At 46.8% G+C, this 21,942-nt stretch overlaps 1 protein-coding gene across 1 annotated transcript in view; it reads left to right on the top strand.

Moving 5' to 3' along the window:
• Positions 1-6,333: 6,333 nt before the first annotated feature.
• ARIH1 (ariadne RBR E3 ubiquitin protein ligase 1) overlaps positions 6,334-21,942 on the top strand; it is a 48,506-nt gene continuing 32,897 nt past the window's right edge. Inside the window, exon 1 of the mRNA XM_082198563.1 lies at positions 6,334-6,953. Coding sequence (XP_082054689.1) covers positions 6,570-6,953 — 384 coding nt within the window. The 5' untranslated portion in view covers positions 6,334-6,569. The remainder of the gene's footprint in view (positions 6,954-21,942) is intronic.

Raw genomic sequence — 21,942 nt, forward strand, 5'->3', positions numbered from 1 at the left:
TCGGCTAGCTCCAAAAAATCCATCATCTTCATCTGCCATTCTTCTATCGAATGTGTACTTTTATTTAAAATGTATCTCTGGGTTATTTGTGGGGCATAGGAATTTGTTCATTTTTTTTTCCTTTTCAAAATATAGTCCTGTTATGTACTAAAGTTTCACCCTGAGCCAGCAGGGGGATAGTGTAGATAGTTTTCACTCAGGTCCACGTCAGTTATTTTAGGCAGGAAACCCTGGGTTGTTGTTGCTACAACGTTGATAGCTGGCTGCCTATAAAAGCAGGCCGGCTGAGCTGTTTGCTGGTCAGTTCTGTCCAGCTTACAATAAAGAGCTCCTCTGGAGAAATCACTGTGTCATCTGCTATGTTCGCCCACAACTTAGCACTGGCGACGAGGATGGGATTGATGGACATCAGAGCACAGCCAGATGCAGCCACCCTCTGAGCAGAGCTGAATCACTGAGCTGAATCACTGAGCAGAACCAATTCAGAGCTGACTGTTCTGGCTAGAGCATGGTGTCCATCCATCGCCCTTCTCTCCAGCATCGGAATCATGGCTTCACTTGTGCCTCTACCGCCGTTTGCGCCAGCCTCTGAATCATGGGACTCCTACCTCGCTCGGTTCGACTGCTACCTCTAAGCCAACGAGCTGACACAAGTATCACAGGAGCGTAAGCGGGGCCTATTCCTCAGCCTCTGTGGGCCTGAGGTGTTTGAGACGGCCCGAGCATTGGTTGCGCCTGCAGCAGTCCAGGCAACACCGTGGGACACGATCCAAGAGAAGCTCCGCAACCACTACATACCAAAGCTGTCCAAGATTGCTGCCTGCCATGCATTCTACCACCGGAACCAGGCAGAGGGGGAGTCAATCAACAACTACACCACCGCCCTGCGACAGGCTGCAATGCACTGCGAGTTCCGAGACTTAGACGATGCCCTGATGGATCGAATCGTCTGCGGGGTCCGGGACATTCATCTGCAACGGCGTCTCCTCGCCAAGCCAGACCTCACGCTACAGAAAGCCATTGAGGAGGCTGTGGCCTCAGAAGACGCCCAGGAGATCTGCAAGTCCAGCAGCTCGCGTTTTGCTAGGAAGCCAGTTCCAGTGCATCATGAAGAGGCCAGCAGTGGTGAGGCATCCTCCAGTGAAGACGATGACGTGCACCAGACAAAGCGGGAGCGCAGGAAGTTCCAACAGAAGTCCAAGAGCCAACCAGAATGTGCCGGCTGCAGAGGCAACCATTCCCGTGCCAAGTGTCAATTCAGAGACGCCACCTGTAGGAAGTGTTCCAGAAGGAGCCACATCGCTAAGGTCTGCCGATCGGCTCCGTCTGACACACACCCTTCACCGACTTGCAAGTCCAAGTCTTCACTCCAGTCTGCCAAGGAAAGCTGTTTCGCTCTCACCAACTGCCGCTGCCCGTCTGGAACCATGATTTGCCAAACAGACTCGCCTACGCGACGCAAGCTGAACGTCACGGTGCTCATTGAAGGAGCTCCATGTGACATGGAGATCGACACTGGGTCTGCCCTGTCCATCGTGTCTTGGAGCACCATCAAAAGACTGGTACCCAGAGTGTCCAAAAGGCAACTCGACTCTCACCGCGTACACCTGAGAGACTACCAGGGAAACGACATTCCCGTGGTAGGCGTTGGCCGGTTCCGAATCGCCTTCAAGGATTTTTCGGGCCTGCTCCGACTGGTGGTGGTAGAAGGTCAGCGGCCAAGCCTTCTAGGGCTAGACTGGTTTGATGCCCTCAGCCTGGAAGTCACCGGCATCAACTGCATCTCTAACGCAGAGACTGAGGGTCTGGTCAAAGACTTTGCCAAGGTTTTTGATGGCACTTTGGGGCAATATACAGGTACGCCCATCTCCTTTAGCCTTGATCCATCAAGCTAAAGCCACACCAGGTTCCCTTTGCTCTCAAGGCTAAGGTGGATGAACAACTGGACAAGCTGATCGCCCAAGGAGTTTTGGAGCCGGTTGACCATGCCAAGTGGGAAACCCCCATCGTCACGCCTGTCAAGCCAGACGGGTCGGTGAGAATCTGTGCTGACTACAAGTGCACGATCAACAAGGCACTTCAGCAGCACGCTTATCCAGTTCCTGTTGTCCAACACCTGCTGCATTCCCTGGGTGAGGGTAAGGTCTTTGCTAAGCTGGACCTTGCCCAAGCCTATCAACAACTGCCCGTCGATGATGCCACTGCTGAAACCCAGACGATTGTCACCCACCGAGGGGCATTCCGTTGCCGCCGGTTGCAGTTCGGGGTGAGTGTGGCTCCTGGTATCTTCCAAAGCCTTATGGAGCATCTCCTGCAAGGGCTTCCGGGCGTGGTACCATATTTTGATGCCGTCTTGGTGTCTGCAGACTCACACCAGCAGCTGTTCAAGCGCCTCTGTGCCGTGCTGACCAGGTTCCAAGAGGCCGGGCTCAAGGTAAAGAGGGAGAAGTGCCAGATCGCTGTTCCACAGGTAGAGTTCCTGGGCTATCTTATCGACGCCTCCGGCCTTCACCCGACCACATCCAAGATTCGCGCTATCCAGCAGGCCCCCATCCCAAAGAACAAGACGGAGTTGCAGGTGTTCCTGGGGCTACTGAACTTTTATAACATGTTCCTGCCCCACAAAGCCACGGTGGCTGAGCCTCTTCACCGACTCCTCAGCACAAAGATGCCTTGGTCCTGGGGTCATCGGGAGACGGTGGCCTTCACGCGGTCAAGGCTCTCCTTTCATCGGACAGTGTGCTGGTACGGTACAGTGAAGCCAGGCCGCTGGTCCTTGCCTGTGACGCCTCACCTTTTGGCATCGGCGCTGTCCTTAGTCACCGTTTTCCGACGGAAGAGAAGCACCGCTCGCCTACTTTTCCAGGACGATATCTCCAACGGAACGGAATTACAGCCAGCTCGACAAGGAGGCACTGGCACTTGGGGCTGGAGTGAAGAGGTTCCATGAATACCTCTATGGCAGGACTTTTGACCTCATCACTGACCACAAGCCGCTCCTGGGCCTCCTCGCCGGTGATCGTCCAACTCCACCGGTCCTCTCACCGCTCATGCTGCAATGGACTGTTTTCCTGGCTGCCTACCAGTCGACCGGCTCGTCAATCACCCGGGGAAATTGATGGGCCATGCCGTTGCCCTCTTCCAGCGTTTGTGGAAGACCCGGCTCCAGCTTCATCACTCCTCCTGATTGAGGATCTTCCGGCAGCGCCTGTATCGGCTGCCACTGTGGCCTCCGCATCTGCCCAGGATCGCACCATCAGCCGTGTGCTCAACTGGGTGTGGAGGGGGTGGCCACAAGGGCCTTTCACATCGGAGTTCCAGCCCTTTGCAACCAGACAACATGAACTCTCGGCTCATCGCGGCTGTCTGCTGTGGGGAGACCGCGTTGTGATTCCCCAAAGACTCCGTCAATGCGTCCTGGAGGCTCTGCACGTTGGCCACCCGGGAATTGTCAAAATGAAGGCGTTGGCTCGGTGTTACGTCTGGTGGCCTAACATGGACGATGCCATCACTGCCTGGGTGTCCGCCTGTCAAGCGTGCCAAGAATCGAGGCCTGCACCACCGGCAGCTAAGGGACACACCTGGGAGACGCCAAAGACACCCTGGTCGAGGGTGCACATCGATCTGGCCAGTCCCTTTCACGGCCAGATCTTTATGGCAGTGGTGGACACCTATTCCAAATGGATGGAGGTGGCCCTGATGCCCTCCACCACTACCGAGGCTGTCATCCGGGTGCTGCGCGGCCTGTTTGCGACACATGGGTGTCCTGATGTCCTTGTCTCCGACAACGGACCGCAGTTCACGTCAGGCACTTTTGAGCGGTATCTTTTGGGACTGGGCATCCGCCATGCCCTAACGGCACCCTTTCATCCATCCAGCAACGGGCAAGCGGAGAGAATGGTGTGCTCGGCAAAAGAGGCACTGGCATGCCTGGACCGGGGAGACTGGCATGAGTGAGTCGCTGAATACTTGTTCGTGCAACACATCACTCCTCATGCGGCCACAGGGCGGATTCCTGCTGAACTGCTTCTGGGCCGCCGCCTCAGGTCACCGCTCGACCGGCTGCACCCAGACTTTGCCGTGGCCGAACCCCCAGGCTGTGCCAACGCGCCACAGTCATTTGTTCCAGGAAACCAGGTCTTTGCCCGGAACTATGTGGGGGACATTCCTTGGGTGCCAGCCACAGTAGTGGGAGTCACTGGACCTCGCTCGTACCAGGTGGCACTCGAAGACGGACGCTTGTGGCGCCGGCACATAGACCAGCTTAGGCGCAGGGTTGGGGACTTGGACACTATTGTGGTGCCCCCAACTGCGCTTGTGGCTCCAGAAGAGACACTTACAGATGGCGAGGCTCCACCTACACCTCCCTCGCAAACTGCCAGCGTGGAGCCGAACCAAGCCACTTCATAGGGTCTGCCAGACTTACCACAGACTCAGACCACTCCACTTGCGGAGGCTCCACCCACAGCAGCGGATCCAGGGGATTTGGTTTCAACGCCACCTAGGGTTGCACCACAGCCTCAGCAAGAATTGTGTGGCCCCCCGGACTTGGCTACCAGTCCCCGGAGGTCTGGCAGAGTTTCCAAGCGCCCAACTTATTTAAAGGACTATGTTGTCGGACATGTATCACTGTTGGTCTAAGTATGGGAAATGTAACCGATATGCTTTTGTGCCTAATTGAACCATTACGTGTAGTGCTGTATATAAGGAAACCATTACGATTGTAACTGACGCCTTATCTCGGTGGGGAGGGGTGTAACTAAAGTTCTCACCCTGGGCCAGCAGGGGGATAGTGTAGATAGTTTTCACTCAGGTCCACGTCAGTTATTTTAGGCGGGAAACCCTGGGTTGTTGTTGCTACAATGTTGATAGCCGGCTGCCTATAAAAGCAGGCCGGCTGAGATGTTTGCTGTTCAGTTCTGTTCAGCTTACAATAAAGAGCTCTTCTGGAGAAATCACTGTGTCATCTGCTATGTTCGCCCACAACTTAACAGTCCGGTGGTTTGTGGGTGGGGTGTCACAACATCCCACAGGTAAGTATTGTGCCTCCCTCCCTAAACCAGGCAGAAGCTTCCTGGGCTTTGGGAAGGTGGAGTCAGGCCCCTGACAGGATGCTGGATTCAAGCAGAAGTCAAGCATGGCTCTCCCACTCTGACTTCTACCTGCTTCCAGCCCAGTTCTCACACACATCTCTCGATTTTGTCTTTGCCCCATCCATTTGCCTTCTAGCATAGAGCAACCATTGCTAGATCCAGGACCCCAGGGATTAGAAGGGACTCATACAGACTAACCTCCCCTCGAAAAAACACACCCCGTGGCGTGGCGTGACGGTTGCCCACTTCTGTAGATTTAGACCACTGATGGCCAAACTTGGTCCTCCAGCTGTTTTGGGACTACAACTCCCATCATTCCTAGCTAACAGGACCAGTGGTCAGGGATGATGGGAATTGTAGTCCCAAAGCAGCTGGAGGGCCAAGTTTGGCCATCACTGATTTAGACAAATCCATAGAAGATGCAGGTGCCCATAGCAGCCTGCCTGTGAATGTTATTGTGGAGCAATACATCCAATATATGTTTATTGTCGGTGTGGTTTTCTTTTACTGAAATGGATGTCAGGTGCTTTATGGGGAGCAATTCTCATGTGGCATTTAACACAAATCAACAAGATGCTGAGGAGATAGTATGGCATACATTTTCCAGAATGAAATTACAGTGAACCAGGCAGAAGGCCTTTTTCGGTGGCCACACCTTGTACTGTGACTTCCCTGCAAGATGCCCAAGAGTTAAAACAACTACACAATTTTTCGCCAATGTCTGAAGGCAGCCCTGTTTGGGGAAGCTGGCACTGTTTGATGCCGTATTTTGTTGGAAGCCGCCCAAAGAAGCTGGGGCAAACTAGTCGGATGCGCGGGGTAAGAGAAATTAATTGTTATTCTTCTCTAGCAAACTCTTGCCACAAACCGCGCGCCACTTGCCCCCAAACCCCTTTTGCCACACCCAAGATGGAGGCGCCCAACCACTCCCTTTCTGAAGGGGAGCAGAGCGAGGAAGGAAACCTCTCCCGCTCAGAAAATGGCCGCCGCACTGGAGACTCCCTTTTATTGTTCACGCGCGCGGCCACACTCAATATGGCCGTCACCACCAGCCTCTTCTCTCCTCAGAAAAGCGTCAGCGCGCCGGCCTTTAAAAAAAGGGGGGGGGAGAGAAAAGAGGGGCGGGGCTTGTCGCCGCTCTTCCCCACCCCGCTCTTTCTGGCCCGGCCCGCGACGCCGGCGACGTCAGGCGACGCGGGGTTGCGCCCCGCCGCTGGCTGCGTGCGTGCGTGCGTCGAGGTGACGGAGCGGGCCGGACGCGTCCCTTTGTTGGCTCAGCGGCGCCTGTGAGGAGAAGCAGCAGCGGGCAGAGGCAGCAGCAGCGGCGGGTGTTTGTTATCGGTCCGCCGAAGGGAGGCGGCCAGGCCGGAGACTTCGAGTCCGCCCGTCCCCCCCCCGGCGGCCCGCTGGGGCCGGCCCCGCTCCGCGCCGTCTCTCCCCGCCGCTCCAGCCGCCGCCGCCGCCTCAGCCGCCGCCATGGACTCGGACGAAGGCTACAACTACGAGTTCGACGAGGACGAGGAGTGCAGCGAGGACAGCGGCGCCGAGGAGGATGAGGACGAGCCCGACGACGAGGACGAGCCCGACGACGACAACCTGGACCTGGGCGAGGTGGAGCTGGTGGAGCCCGGGCTGGGCGTGGGCGGCGAGCGCGACGGGCTGCTGTGCGGCGAGACGGGAGGCCTGGGCCCCGGCGGCGGGAGCGGCGGAGGCCTGGGCAGCAGCGGCCTGGGCGGGCCGGGCCCCGGCGGAGGGCTGGGCCACGAGCAGGAGGAGGATTACCGCTACGAGGTCCTGACGGCCGAGCAGATCCTGCAGCACATGGTGGAGTGCATCCGAGAGGTCAACGAGGTCATCCAGGTGCGCGCGCGGGGCCCGGCCGGCTCGAGGGGGCCCCCGGCTTGGCTTGCACGCGGCGGGTGGCGGAGGAGGAGAGGAGCGGAGCAGCCGCGGCTGGAGGAAGCTCGGGGGGGGGGAGGAGGCGGGGGCGAGGGAAGGGGTGGGCGCTGCTCGTGCAGGAATGCGGGCCGTGGAGGGCCAGGAGGATCGGCCGCGGCCTGCTCCAGCCACGCCTTCGCACAAGCGCTTCGCCCAGCCAGCGAGCTGCTTGGGAGGCCCTTGCTTTTCCTCCCCCGTCCTCCCTCTCTAAGCTCTTATTTCTGCCTCTTGGCAGGGGCGATGCGGAGGGGGGAGCAGGATGAATGAGGAGCAATGGCTCGGGGTGCCGTTGTCTTGTTGCGATGGGGGGGGGAGGAAGGGGGAATGTGCTCAAGCGGGTGTTGCCGGCTGTGTTAGCGTGTGTGCGCTCAGGGTTTTCAGTGAACCCGGCCTGGCAGCCGAATGGGCCTTGCTGCGTTAGAAACAGCGGCTTTGTGGAACTTTAAACCAACAAACAAAATAGCCTACGCTTATACGAGCTGGAGTTCCCTGGTGCATAAAGCATTGTTCCCAGTTGGAAGAAAGAGAGGCGGATATATACACACACTCTTACTTGTAAGCAGTGGAGGGTGACTAATAGCCATGAAATGCATGTGTATGCATAGCCTGTGACAATTCTCTGTGGACGTTAAATGTGTATATGCCATCCCTATTATCATCAGAAATAATCGATGTTAACACAGTTATCTTAGACTTTTTAAAGAACTGTAGCCTGTAGTCAGCCAGGAAACCATTGTCCAGAAGGTTGTACCCCTATGATCCCTAGCCATCTTTTAAAAAGCTTCTGGACTGTGAACTTAGGGATTGCACCCAGGCCCAAGAATTGAGCCCCAACAATCCTTTATAGAGTGTGCCTTCTGGATTGTGCTGTGCAGCTTTTCAGTATTGCAAAATAAAAGCAACAAAATAAAAGCAATAAAAGGCAGGGCTCAAAAATGTGTGTGTGGAGTGGTGTGGGTCTGGAGTTTTAGGTAGTGTCGTGGCCTTGTGAGCTGTATAGTGTCGATATTCTTTAGTCTGCACCCACATGTTTAGAAACACTCGTTCATGTTGCACTTTTTGCAGGTTCCACAGATACTAGAACTTTATCAGAACTAGGGGTAATCATACTTCAAGTAGTTCCATTGAAATTGATGGGCACAACTAGCTTCAGTACATTAATTTCAGTGGGTTTGTGCTGAATAGTTGCCAGGTCTGCTAGAAGGGGGATGAGCCTTCCAAATGCCAAGGGGTCTCATCTGTCTGACATAATGCTTTTTGGCTACAGTAAAATATGAGTTTGGGGACATGGAGATGCCGTTATAATATTTTAGGGTGGTGTGTGTTAAAATTCCACTTCGTGCAAAATAAATTGTGTATTGATTTTTGTGAACAATTTTATTCCTAATAATGGTGATGAAGCTAGATGGTGATTAAATCTTTTTAGTTCTAACCAATCATTCATATTAGGCATCCTTACATGTTACTATCTTGAAGATTGCTGGTTCTTCTGGTAGAACTAGGAAAATCTCATGCTTTTATCTGAGTATTTTACTGTGCCTTTCAGTCCTCAAGATGACATACAATTGCCTAGGGTGTGTGACCCCGCCCCCCTTACACAGACAATAACTATTAAGGTAGGCAGGCAGGCAGGCAGTATTCTGTTAGCATCTTCACCATCATGAACTTACAACCATATTTAATGGTTTGCCTTTAGATAATACACCAGAATAAAACATAAGTGCTCCCCTACACATACTGATCTTGCTGAAAAGTCATTGATTCCTGCAAAATATCATTTGACTTATTCAGGAAAGTTAATAACAGATTCATATGATTCAGGAGCACTCTGTCTTAGGTACTAAAGAAGGTGTTAAGCTATGGAGGCTTTGATTCTAATTTTGTTTGGTTCAAGTTGCTTTTCTTGTTTGGCAACCATGTTACTTCTGGTTGGTAGGAATAATTGTCCTCCCTTGTCTCACAGGTTAGTTGCCATAGCAGGGGGTAGGCAATCAGTGGCTTACATAAAACTCTTTGAAAACTTCTTCCTTAAGCAGCTCCTTTGTTTGGATCAACTAGGAGAGGAAGTTACTTTGATGATAAAAGTACAGGCATCCTTACTTTGCATGGTGTTCACATGGTTGCCGAACTTGGATATAGTCATAGATGATGCGAGCTGTCGTCCAGCAAACATCAGTCCCTCTTCCCAGGTAGCTCTGTGAGGTGAATGTTGGTCTCCCAACAGCTTCTCAGCACTTTAACAAATGGCATTTCCCAGCATTCTTTGTGTGAATCCATTACTCTTTAACGTGATATACCTTAAAGAGTACCTTACATGTATAGTGCAGATGGGACCTTTGTTTTACTGCATGTGTGTGTTGTAACCATTTTCTAGCAAATACTTTGCCAAATCAAAATCTCCCTCCTGTCCTTTGAGCGGAAAAGAGATGTAGTACTGGTATATCTGTCAGGTGGAAAAAGCAGTAGGAGAGGGAGGCAGCATTCTAACATTTATTTTAACTGTGATGAGACAGGAGAGAAGCTAGGATTGGAAAATGCATTCAGATGATGCAGAGAGGCTCTTACTGCCATTCTTCTACATTTAGGTATCACAGTGATTTGGCCCTAAACATGACTAAAGAGAAGGGGCAGTGCTTTTTTTCCTGGGGAGGATGCAGGGGTACGCATACCCCTAAACATTTTATTAATCTAAGTTTGGCCTCATTGAAGGGCAGTATTTCAGTATGAGTAGGAAAATGAGAGTACTCCTAAGCATTTTTTTTAAAGGAAAAAAGCATTGAGAAGGGGTAACCATGAACCTATTTGGGGTCCTAGAGGGGGTCATTGTGGCCAGAGATTGCTCTCCTATTTCCAACAGAAGACCTGCATGTCAGTTTTGTATTGGGCGTAAAACTCTCAGCTTCCAGCCCTAAATCTATAGAGTTAAACTGAAAGCAAACTGAACCCAAACTTTTTTAAGGGCCTTCACTGATGTGGTGAGAAGAATGTGAGAGGTAGTGTACTTTGCCCTGTAGATTGCAGCTGCTGTGTCATCTGTTCTTCTTACCCACCCTGTTTGCAGCCTGACAGTTTGCACTTTAAATACAACAAAGCTTTGCATAACAGGGAGGGCTGCAATAGATTCTGACTTCACAGCAAGTAGGAAAATACTTGTGAAGTAACTTGTAGCACAGTTTGTGTACTTTTGTCATTCAAAGTCATGTTGGCTACTTCACATTAGTAGTGAAACTCTTGCTTTTGGGGAACCTTCAGCCTTAAGGTTTAGTCCTTTGGTGAATTTTTTTTAGGCAAGATGAAAAATGGCTGCAGTTTGATTTCAAATTGCAAGGGTTGGGTGGTTGTTATTGCAGAGTGAGCAATTCTGCTTCAATTCTGTTCAAGTAGACCCTGATCTTAAGCTTATCTCTTCTTAATCTGTAGTGTGAGATATGTAAGAAGTGTGTATCTTGGTATATTTGTGTCTGACACTTCAAGGTCAAACATAAGATTGGAGTTTTATTCAGGGAGCAAATGTGCTTGGTCAACTGGATCTCCAGTCCCAGCCTGCTGCTGTTGGGTTATATGATCAGCTTCCCAGCTCTTGCTCCTCAGGTCTTCAGTTTTTGTGAGGCTGAGCTAGTACATGCTTTTTACTTGCTTAACCACTTCTACCTTGTGATATATTGAAGTTGTCTTCAATATATTACCCAGCAAACAGAAACTTTAGAATGAATGCCTTCTGGGTTGTTGGTTTTGTGTGTGTGACAGACACAGGAATGACTTACCACTCTGTAATGATGGAATGAGGTGGGGTTACTTACTCAGTCTTAAAATCTGCATCAAAAGTCTATAATGAGCAGGAGGGAGCAGTTCAGCTAACTTATATAACATCACATGTTCATGTTTACATACTACTTTTGCAAGCATGCAGAATGCTAAGTTATCATTAGTTATTTTGCTGAATTCTTATCCAGGCACCATGGTTCTCAAATGTGAGTTATTTATTGAAAAGTCCTGAAATGGGCTTTGGAAATTATCAGAACACTATTGCATTACTACTTGTGTTTCTGAATCTGAAGTGCCTGAGTCCACTTAATGCAAGATATTTTAGTTTTTGGAAAACATACCAGAATACAGAATACCAAGCTAGTGTCAGACAGAAGTAAATGCATGTGTTGGTATTTGTTCTTACGCAAGTGAAAACTAATCCTTTCCTAATTGTTGATTGCTTGTATTTTAAAGGTTAAGTGCACAGACCTAACATTCCTTGAAAATTGAAGCCATTAAACATTATTTCCCTTAGGCTTTGAGCAGAGGGTTAGAGAAGAGAGGGGAAGCTGAACATTAAATGCATTAAATGACTTACCAGTTACCACATAAAATGCTACTTGGTACATTGTGAAATAATAAAAATAACACATTTTGATTCTGACAATAATCAGGTATATTTTTGATACGAGAGATGGAACTACAAGTTGCTACAGTCTAAAGTAACTAAGCATATCCCCATGACCATGAAGAAATAAATTCATTTTTTTAGAGACAACTCAAATGAATGAATACAAGTAGGCTTCTGAATAGCTTCTTGCCTAGTGATAAGAAATGCACACAAGCTCTTCTAATAGAAAGATTTGATCTATTTTGCTTTTACTTTGGGACTAGTGATGTTGTATAAAATTGTTATGTTGACATTCAGGCTTGCAACTTGCTTGCAATACTTCCCTATAAAGTAGCCAGTACTGTTTCTCTGTTCATTCTCATTGGATTGTTTTTCTTCACTTTTTCCATATGGGACTTTGCATGGAAGAAGAGAATACTATTGAAACTTCTTAAGCTTTTGAGTGTTATGCCTCAATATGTGTAGTAGGATAGGAGTTTTTGCACATAGATACGTGTTTGCATTAGTGAGAACTCACACAGATACCTGTTGGACACATGCTCTGGCTTACTCCAGAAGGGAGGGAAGAGGATTGACAAACACCCAGACTTGGTCCAAGAACAGTTCTGGAGCTGCTGCTTCACCAACATCTCCTTGTTTTCTCCCTTTTATGGGCAGCCCTGCAAACAGAGTCCAGATTCTGTTGTGTTCTCTGCCTCCTTACTTGTGAGGAAACTGTATTTGTGGCCCCTGGCTTGAGGAATATTTTGTTCCTTTTGTCCTGAGGTCAGCTGCTAGGAAGACACAGCTACCCATGGCCTTTGTAACAACACTGCTGCTTGTTTCTTTTCTGATTTCTCTTCTCCCCAAATTTCCTTCACCTCTTCTCTCACTTTAGACTCCATTCTTGTCCAGTGGGCTTGTGCCACAAATTGAAGTAACAGAATCCATGTGTTTAGCTATCTTCTCATATTGTATCTGGAACCAATGGGTTATGGCAGTGGTTTTCAACCAGTGTGCCATGGCACCCTGGGGTGCCTTGAATTACGGTCATGGGTGCCTCTGACCTTCTCGCTCGCCTTCCCTTCCTCCCCTGATGCCCTCTTGCATCTCTACCTCCCAAAGGTTTGTGCAACTGTTTGATGCAGCAGCCCTGGCTACTAGCTCCCCAAGCGAATGGTGCTTCTGGGGCTGGCCAGTGGTTACTTTCCAGGTTCCTGTGGAACAGTGTGAGGAGGCACCTCTCTTTGGGGCAGGGGGGCAGCTCAGAGACCAGGGGCAGCAACAGTGGCTGCCCAGAGGACTCCCATGGAGAGAGGAGAGGAGGCTGAGGGAACACTCCTTAAGGGAGCATGAGGAGTTACCGGCTCTGCAGGCAGGGGGTGACATAACTGGGCTCCTGATCCCCACAGGAGTGCTGCAGAAAGAATGTACAGTCATCCCTCTGGTTGCGTTTGCTTCATGTTGCGGATTTTCGGGTTGCGAACGCGGCAAACCCGGAAATGTATACTTCCAGGTTTTTACGCACGCGCAGAAGCGATCTGCGCACTTTGCACATGTGCAGAAGCGCACGCGCAGTAGCGCCACTCTACTTACGGACTTTTCGGGCTGCAAGCGACACCCCGAAACGGATCACATTCGTAAGTAGAGGTACCACTGTAGTTGGTCAAGGGAGTTGTCGACCCAAAAAGATTGAAAACCTCTGGGTTATGACATGCTAGCATGCTTTGGAACTGTTATTACATCATGTGATAAATATGATTCTTAAGACCCAAGGAAAGTCAGCATGAAGGTAAAATCGGAATTAGCTCAGAAAAAAGATAAATGGGAGGCCTAGTTCTCACATACAGCTTAACCAGTAGTTAGCCTATCTGGATGTACCACACCGGAGTGCAAAATGATGTTCTTGTGATCCTACACACAGCATGCTATATCAGAAAGGGCCCTGACTTCTATTTTTCTATGGGGAAGGAATTTTTATTTGATATGGAGGAACATTCATTGATGTGACCCCCAGCATGCACTCAGCCCATGTACTGCTGGATCAAGCCAAAAACCAGTCATGTCCAGCAATTTGTTCTCACAGTTGACAACCTGATGTGTCTTACATCATCATCATTATCATTATTATTACTACAATTTATAACTTGTTCTCACAGTTGACAACCTGATGTGTCTTACATCACCATCATCATTATTATTATTACAATTTATACACCGCTCTATACCCGGAGGTCTCAGGGCGGTTCACAACAAGACTGAACGCAGGACTTGAGGAGTGCAGCGGTGCTGGTCCCACTTATAATGCCCAGCAGATGGTATTCAGGAGCATATGGCCTCCAACGGTCGAGTTAGAGCATATAACCACATGGTTAGGAGTCCCTGACAGCCCCATGCTCCTTGAATTTGTCTATTCCTCTTTTAAAGCCTGTCCAAACTGGTGGCCATCACTGCTTTTTGAGGGGACAAATTCCATAATTTATGCTGTGTGTGAATGAATACTTCCTTTTTTCCCTGTCCTGCATCTTCCAACATGCAGCTTCATTGGATGAAGTGACTCAGGTTCTAGTGTTACGAGAGAGGGAGGCAAACCTATCTGTGCACTTTTCTTGCACCATCCAATATTTCATACAACTCTGTTGTGTCTCATTATTCACCTTTTCCCCAGTTAAAAAGCCCCAAACAGTGTAATATTTCTTTAGCTGGTAACATTTCCTCAGGTGGTTCTCAACATATTTAAAAAGCTTCTTTGTAAGTCTTTTTCCAAAACATCTTTAAAAACTACTAGAGAGTTCAGCTGCAGCAAAGTCATCCAGCTTCCTTGACAGGAAGCTTACTAGTCTTGTTGCTTAAACCACCATGTGATTCATATGCATACTTTGAGGAATACTGTTCACTTTAAGATCAACAAAGGCTGAAAAGTGCCAAGAATGGACCAAACGAAAAGCTGCACCATACAAAATCCGCATATGCACCCATGATATGAAAGAAAAGCCTAAAGTTATATCATCCCACTTCTCACCTCAAGATCAAAACAAAAGAAAAATACAAATGATCAGTGCCAAATTTACTATTTTACTATTCCTGTTGTCAACAGCCCTTAATTTTCCTGCTTCAACCTGTTTTCACCTTTCTGTGTGCCTGTGGTCCTATTGATGACATCTGCTAATCTTGTTGATTTACATCTGATGGGAAATGACTCTTGATTCCAATTCCAAGGAACAGAACGTAGAGGTGTTCTTTGTGTCTCCCCAGCAATTGTGAAAACTCCCTTTCCCCACAGGTCTATAAAATTCTGAATCCATATCCTTTTCTGTACAAGCTGGGGGATAACACAAATTGGATATGTGTTATAAATTATTTTAGTTCTAATTCTTACCTTTGGTAAGCTCTTGAAAATGGATTGGACTGAAATTGAGCTCAAATTTCATTGTTCCTTGGACTTTATTTGGATTTCCAGGGAGTGGTCCAAAAATACTTACAGGTGTGTCATACTGGAAGATGAAGCTTGTTGGATGTGTCCACACTGCCCTAGTGGTTGTTGATGGAAGCAGAATTGGAGGAAAATTGAATTGGTTTAAAAGTTGGGCGTTGCCTTTACCCAACGTGAAAGCACATGAGTTTGAAGAATTGGAGGAAAATTGAATTGGTTTAAAAGTTGGGCATTGCCTTTACCCAACGTGAAAGCACATGAGTTTGAAGAATAAGAGTGGATTGGCAAGTGTTCATATATGTGAAACTGTTTTATTGAAGGATCATGATCAGGTGTAATGCTTTTTGTTTCTAAGGTAAGAAGCAATAGCACAAAATTTTAATAAAGAAATTTAGGTTGAAAGGACTCCCTAGTAGTGATGATGATAATAATATAGCATGGAAAAGATGCCCAGGGACCCCAAAACAGGGATGTTTTGGGATCACTTGCCATTGGCTTGTAAGCAAGCTTTGACATTCTATTTTCATGCATTTGTTGATTTTATTGTAGCGGTGCTTTGTTTTTGTTTTTTTTAAATGATATTTATTGAGAATTTTAAGGTTACAAAGAAATAAGAAGGAAAAACCAAGAGGAAAAAAGGAAAGAAAAAGTAGATAAAAGTAACAATTAAACAATACAAATCAATAAAAACCAAAGTCAAAAACAAAACACACAATACATCAAAATCAAAAAGCAAAAATAAGTGCTTTTAACAGAGAAGCAACTCTTTAATATTAACAATAAATAGAAAGGTTTATATCAGGCTTCCTCAACCTCTGCCCTCTAGATGCTTTGAGACTACAATCCCCATCATCCCTGACCACTGGTCCAGCTAGCTAGGGATCATGGGAGTTGTAGGCCAAAAAAACATCTGGAGGACTGAGGTTGAGGAAGCCTGGTTTATATTCTTTTTGCCACTGGCTAATGGAGGCAGTTGTGGAAATAGCAGCACTGCAGGCCCTCATTGGCCAACCAGAATTTGACTCTTTTACTTCTCTGTTTTTCGAAAGCAGATGAATAGCTACCACTTGTGACAGTGGTAGGAAAAACAAGCCTTTTGATTCTGGGTTTGGTGGACTGTGCTCGTGTAATGTAGTACTGTAGCTGGATTTGTTGGAGAGACCCTGCCTTAAATTCCTGCTTGGCCACAAAGCCTCCTGAGGAGCCTTGAGCTGGTCTCAGCTGAATCTACCTCACAGGATGGCTTTGAGGATAAAGAGAGGGGGGTGTATTATGCTCTGAGCTCTTCAGAGAAAGGGAAGGATTATAATATAATAGCGGAGCAATCTCCAGCTCTGTAATTGCATCTAGCATTAATTTTGTTTGCAAAACTTCATATATTATCACTGATGTACAAAAAAAAAAAGGCCTAGGCTGTCTGTCATTTAAAATGATGCACACTGAAACCATTGGTACTGAAGAAATGTGAGGCTTTTATAGTCTCTGTTTGAAACCTGGCAAAGTAATTTCATACTTGGAGTATTTTGAAATGTTTCTGAGTCTCTGTGGCTGTAAAATAGATTTGTTTGAAATATTGCTGATATTTCAGCTCTGTGCTAATTGTGGCAGCCATTCCAGAAATGAAGACCATTACTTGAAGCTGTCACTTTCAATGCTTAAGTGACTTGCAGATCCTTGATATATTTTTAACTTCAGGAGGGTTGCCTACTGGAATAGGACAGCTGTTTATTTTGCCACTAGCAGTCTTCGGGCAACAAGAGCACACATGTAATCACCCTAGCCCAGACCTAAGTAGAAAGGGGGTGTTATGTAACATGTTGCTCTCCGAGGGTTTAGAATAAGCTGGCTTGAGTTATGTGGTTGTTGTTTTTTTGTAGGCTGCAAATATTTTTTAAAACATGCGTAACCTGAATAACTCTTGGGGGCCAACAGATCATATTGCTGTGTTTTGAGAATACCTGTGATATTTATTCTGACTTTCCTCTAGATTTATTTGGTAGAAATTCAGTAGACCTTCTGCAGTGAAAATTGTATAACATAAACCCAATTGAGAAGACTCCCTCTTAAAAGGGTTGCATGTTGCACTTAGTGACCACTTGATACTAATCTATTCCTATAAAATCTTGATTACAGTGCTGTCTAAATTGTTCAGTTGTATTGTATGGGCATTTAACATCTGTCAAATCATAATTTCTGTGAGGACATGTTACACTACCACAGTAAGTGTAGGTGCACTTACACATGGGTACTATGTAAATTTGACATTTGCAGAAAATGCCCAAGAGACTTGACATGGCCTTTACTAGCATACGAAAAGTTTTTTTTTTAAACAACAAGCCCCGGTAAAAGCTAGTTTTTCCCAGAATAATGTATTAATTAATCCTTTTAGCAGTACTGTTTAATCAAATGCATATCGTGCTGCTGTGGATTGTTCCATATTGAATATTTAACATAGGAAAATCACCTTATACAAGTCAGACTCCTGGACCAGCATGTAGTTACTATTGCCTGTACTAACGCCAGTCTTTCTCAGTTTTCAATATGCCAGAGATTGAACCTGGGAACCTCTGCATACAAAACATGTTCTCTACCATTGGACTACAGCCCTTCCCTTAAGGACATCTAACTGTTTAGAAGCTTATTTTTTGGAAAATGTCTGAAATTTTAGCTTGAAACTCAAATATCTGGTCATCACAGTGTTTCTGCTGTCTCCTTCAAAATATACTGGCAGATGCCTAATACAAGACATTAATATCCTTGATTTATCTTTTCCACTTTTTCAAATGTTTTTCCTTTTCACTCACATTTTCTTTTGCCATATATCTTAAGAGACCCTTCCTACATGATAGCTTTCACTTAGGCAAATTTTAATATGCCTGTATACTCTGTTTTGTATGAAATGACACAGATGTAAAGCGTGTCACTAAAATATATGCAAACAGAGGTCCGACCTTTTCCCATTCACTGCTCACATTTATTTTAAATGCAAAAATAGGGAATTATATATGTGGACAAGTACTGTACACCATGTCAGGTCAGCATGCAATGAAATGTAACACTTTCGTTAAAAGCAATATTTCATCATCCCACTCTCTTCCTTCTTCCCAAACAGATTGCCGAAACTCACCTCCACCCTGAAAAAATACTTAACTTTTCTGGTAGAATGAAGCTTTGGGTGGAACCATATGGAAACCCATAGTTCATTCATGAGTAAAGATGGAAATTTATTAACTGGGCTGCTCTTTTCTGAAGCAATAATATTTCTAGGGCTTCCCACTTTGCACTGTCAGTTCCTGAAGTGGATACAGGTAAAGTAATTTTGTAGTAATATACAGTGGTACCCCGCAAGACGAATGCCTCGCAAGACGGAAAACCCACAAGACAAAAGGGTTTTCTGTTTTGGAGGCGCTTCGCAAGACGAATTTCCCTATGGGCTTGCTTCGCAAGACGAAAGCCCATAGGGAAATCTCCGGGGACCTGTTTTAAATTGCTGGCGGTCGGGAGCAAAGACTTTCGCTGAAGGCCGGCGGGGGGCAAAAGTCTTTGCTCCCCCCCCCGCCTGCCTTCCCGGGACAGCGGAGACTTCTCTGCTGTCCCGGGCGATCTTAAAATGCTGGCGGGTGGGAGTGAAGCGTTCGCTGCCGACCCCCAGCATTTTAAAATCTCCCCGGGACAGCAGGGGCTTTTAAAATGCTGGCGGTCGGCAGCAAAGCCCTCCTGTCCCCGGAGCTTGCGGGGCGGGAGGTGGGAAGAAGGGCTTTTCTTCCCACCGCCAGCCTTCAGAACAGCCTTCTGAAGGCTGGCAGTGGGAAGAAAAGCCCTTGTCCCCCCCCCCAGCCTTCAGAAGAGGTCGGGGGACAGACTGTCCCCAGACCTGGTCTGAAGGCGGTTTCCCTAGGAACGCATTAATTGATTTTCAGTGCATTCCTATGGGAAACCGTGCTTCGCAAGACGAAAAACTCGCAAGAAGAAAAAACTTGCGGAACGAATTAATTTCGTCTTGCGAGGCACCACTGTAGTGGGTTGTACATCATTATACAATAAAACCAAGCGTAGGAGATTGTAAACCCATTGTCTCAAATTTCTAGTGTAAAGCTTTTCACTGGAGCTGATTGAAAAAACTACCTTTTCCCTTTCCTTAGTTTTCTGGTGCTAGTGTCTTTCCCTTCATTGAGAGCTAATGTGAAATCCTGGTTAGTTTTTTGAGCTTAGATTCAAGGAGCTCTAGTTTGAATACCCACAAGCCACAAAACTCACTGAGTGACATTGGGGCAGCCAGTGCATAAAATGTGACAAGCCTATTGATGTATGCCACCCTGAGCTTCCTGGAGGAAAGTGGAACAGTAATGTGAGAAATGATGAGTCCGGGCTTCTAAGTACCAAAACTAGCTTCCATTTTAAGCTTCATCATTTGCTCCTTGATACCACGCACTTTCAGGTGACTAGTTTTGTGCAGTTGAACGGTTTCTGAGGATTTCAGTGGGAAAGGGTAGGAGACACTTGCTGGCTATGCATGTAATGAAGTCAGTAGAAGTGGTACATGTACAGAAGTGGAACCCCTACCATAAGCCTTGGCCTGTAAGAGAGCTGATGCCATCTGAAATTTTGTGAGTCAAGCGTGTGTCTAATTAGGTAGAAATGATTTTTAAATTTAGCCAGGAACTGTTTGACATGGAACGGTAGGCCGGAATGTTTTGGTAATTTTGAGTTGTGTTTTAGAAATGCTGAATGAAATGCTTCTTCATTAACTAAAATGTTGTGTGTGTACATGCGTTCAAAACAAATGGATGAATTGACTAGGCAGTGCTTTTTTACATTTGAACTATGACTGCCATAGGGAGAGCCAAGAGTTCAGCACTCTTTCCACATTGAACTACCACTGTGCCTATCCACTGCTTGGGATGCAAGGAGGCTCCTTCCCCAAATTAATAGTGAATTTTTGCTAGTCTTATCCTGTAGGCAGGTTAATATTGCTGAATATCTAGTCAGTTTCTCTCTTGCTCTCTCCTTGCCTTCCAAGTGTCTTCCATTTCCCTTGTATTGAACAACCCTAGGGTGTGTAGCCATGAACACAGTTCATGATTAAGTACTTTTTAATTAACGTTTAGAATTCATACCCAAAACCGACAAAATCTTGCTTGCATTAGTGCGGCTAGGTAATTACAGTGGATGCTCGGGTTGGGAACGTGATCCGTGCAGGATGCACGTTTGCAATCCGCAGTGGCGTGTCTGCGCACGTGCGGGTTGCAATTCGGAGCTTCTGTGCAAAGCGCGATTTAGCGCTTCTGTGCATGCGCGACCGCCGAAACCCGGAAGTAACCTGTTCCGGTACTTCTGGGTTTCGGCAGTACGCAACCCGAAAAAACGCAACCTGAAGTGTCTGTAACCCGAGGTATGACTGTACAGAGCTTGGACCTAATGCTGTTATTTTCTCCCTCCCCACTCCAGATACTGTGGGCAAGAGTTTTGTAACAAGCCCAGGGCAGTCAGCACTTTGTAGGACCACAGATACCTTCCCCTCTGAGCACTGGCCATACTGGCAGACACGGATGGGAGTTGGAACCCAACACTGTTTGGCGGGACACATCTCCCCCTCCCTCATCCCACTGCCTCCAGTATTACGTTAGTAGCTGAAGAGTAGGGTATGAATGAAGGTGACGTGGGAACTCCCATTAGATGCTGTAAAAAAGAATCCATGCTAGTTGAGTTGCAATTTCAAATGTGTTTTGTGCTGTGGGCATACTCTTGACTTTCTTGCAATTGGAGATCAGTTAGATATTGGTCTTCAACTGGTGCTGTGGGACTCATAAATGGATTATCTGAGGATTTTTTTTGCATCTCCCTCCCTCCCAGTGTGGATCCTGTGTTGCGTGTTGGGATTAAAGGTGGTTTCTGGGTCTAAGAGAATGTTGAAGGTGTTTCTATTATAAACAAGCATAACAAAGTTGCTTTTCAGTGAAACTGTTTCATTCTAGTAGATTATTTGTGTGGATACAAATTCTACAGGGTCCTAGGATTGACAGTTTCCTCTGAGGTAGCAAACCCATAATCTCTTACAACTGTAGCATAGTACTATAATAGAAATGAAGTGATCAAAGCAACTTGATATTTAAATACTATGTTGTGAAACCTGAAACTCCCATCAATTCGTCCCTGATCATTGATTGTTTGGGGGGGAGGAGCTGATTGGAGTTGGAGTCCAATAATATCAGGCTGTGTGTGTATGTGTGCCACAGGTTTTCTACCCACCTACAGTGGCAGATTTTGTGATTTGGTTTATATGTAGTGCTGCACATTCATTTTACTAGCACTAGTCTTCTGAAGTAACAAATTGTTACTGTAGGCTTCTGGCAACGTTGAGAAACTTTAGAAATAGGTTATGAATTTGGCGGGTGAGGTATTGAATTGCTTTATATTGTCATCTTAAAAACTGTTGTCAAAATCGCAACACTCAGAATTGGGTAGTGTAACTCTTGTTCCAGATAGCAGCTTACTAAAAAAATCCCACATGTCTGGCCTTTGATACTTGGGGTACTTGAGGTAGCATGTGCTATGAGTCTGAAGTAGTGCTGGATAATTATAATATTGGTCATTGTGTAAAGTAATGTCTTGTTGGAGCCATTTCTGAATTCCTGTCCATGGGTGCTAGAACCAGTGATGTTGCTTAGCTTTGCAACTGGGATGGAGTAGGGCTTAGAAATAAAATAAGCTTTTATTACATGAGTCAAAATACTATTTGTATTTCAGCTGGGCTCATAAATAAACAAATGCCATTTTCAAGGCTCCCTGCCCTGTGTCATTCTCCCTCCCCAAACCTTACCTTCTAGCAGCAGTAGTGCTGGGGCCTGGCAACCCACAGTTCTCAGGCACTTCCCGTTTGTAAGTCTTCCTGGCCTTATGAAGTCCTCTCACTTAACAGATTCCTGTTGCTGAGTGTAAGTTGTAGTGTTAGAAAGGTACCAGGCACGTTTTGCGACTAGTGTGGGTCCAGTTGTGATGACATGGAGATCTTCGGATGCCAGATTGGCAACTGGGGAAAGCAAAATGTCATTTAGAGAAGGGTCTGAAATATTTTCTTTGAAGCTTGAATTTGTTTTGTTCTGGGTTGTTTTATTTGATGT

Source organism: Podarcis vaucheri (assembly GCF_965113315.1).
Source record: "Podarcis vaucheri genome assembly, chromosome: 14".
NCBI classification, from domain to species: Eukaryota; Metazoa; Chordata; class Lepidosauria; order Squamata; family Lacertidae; genus Podarcis; species Podarcis vaucheri.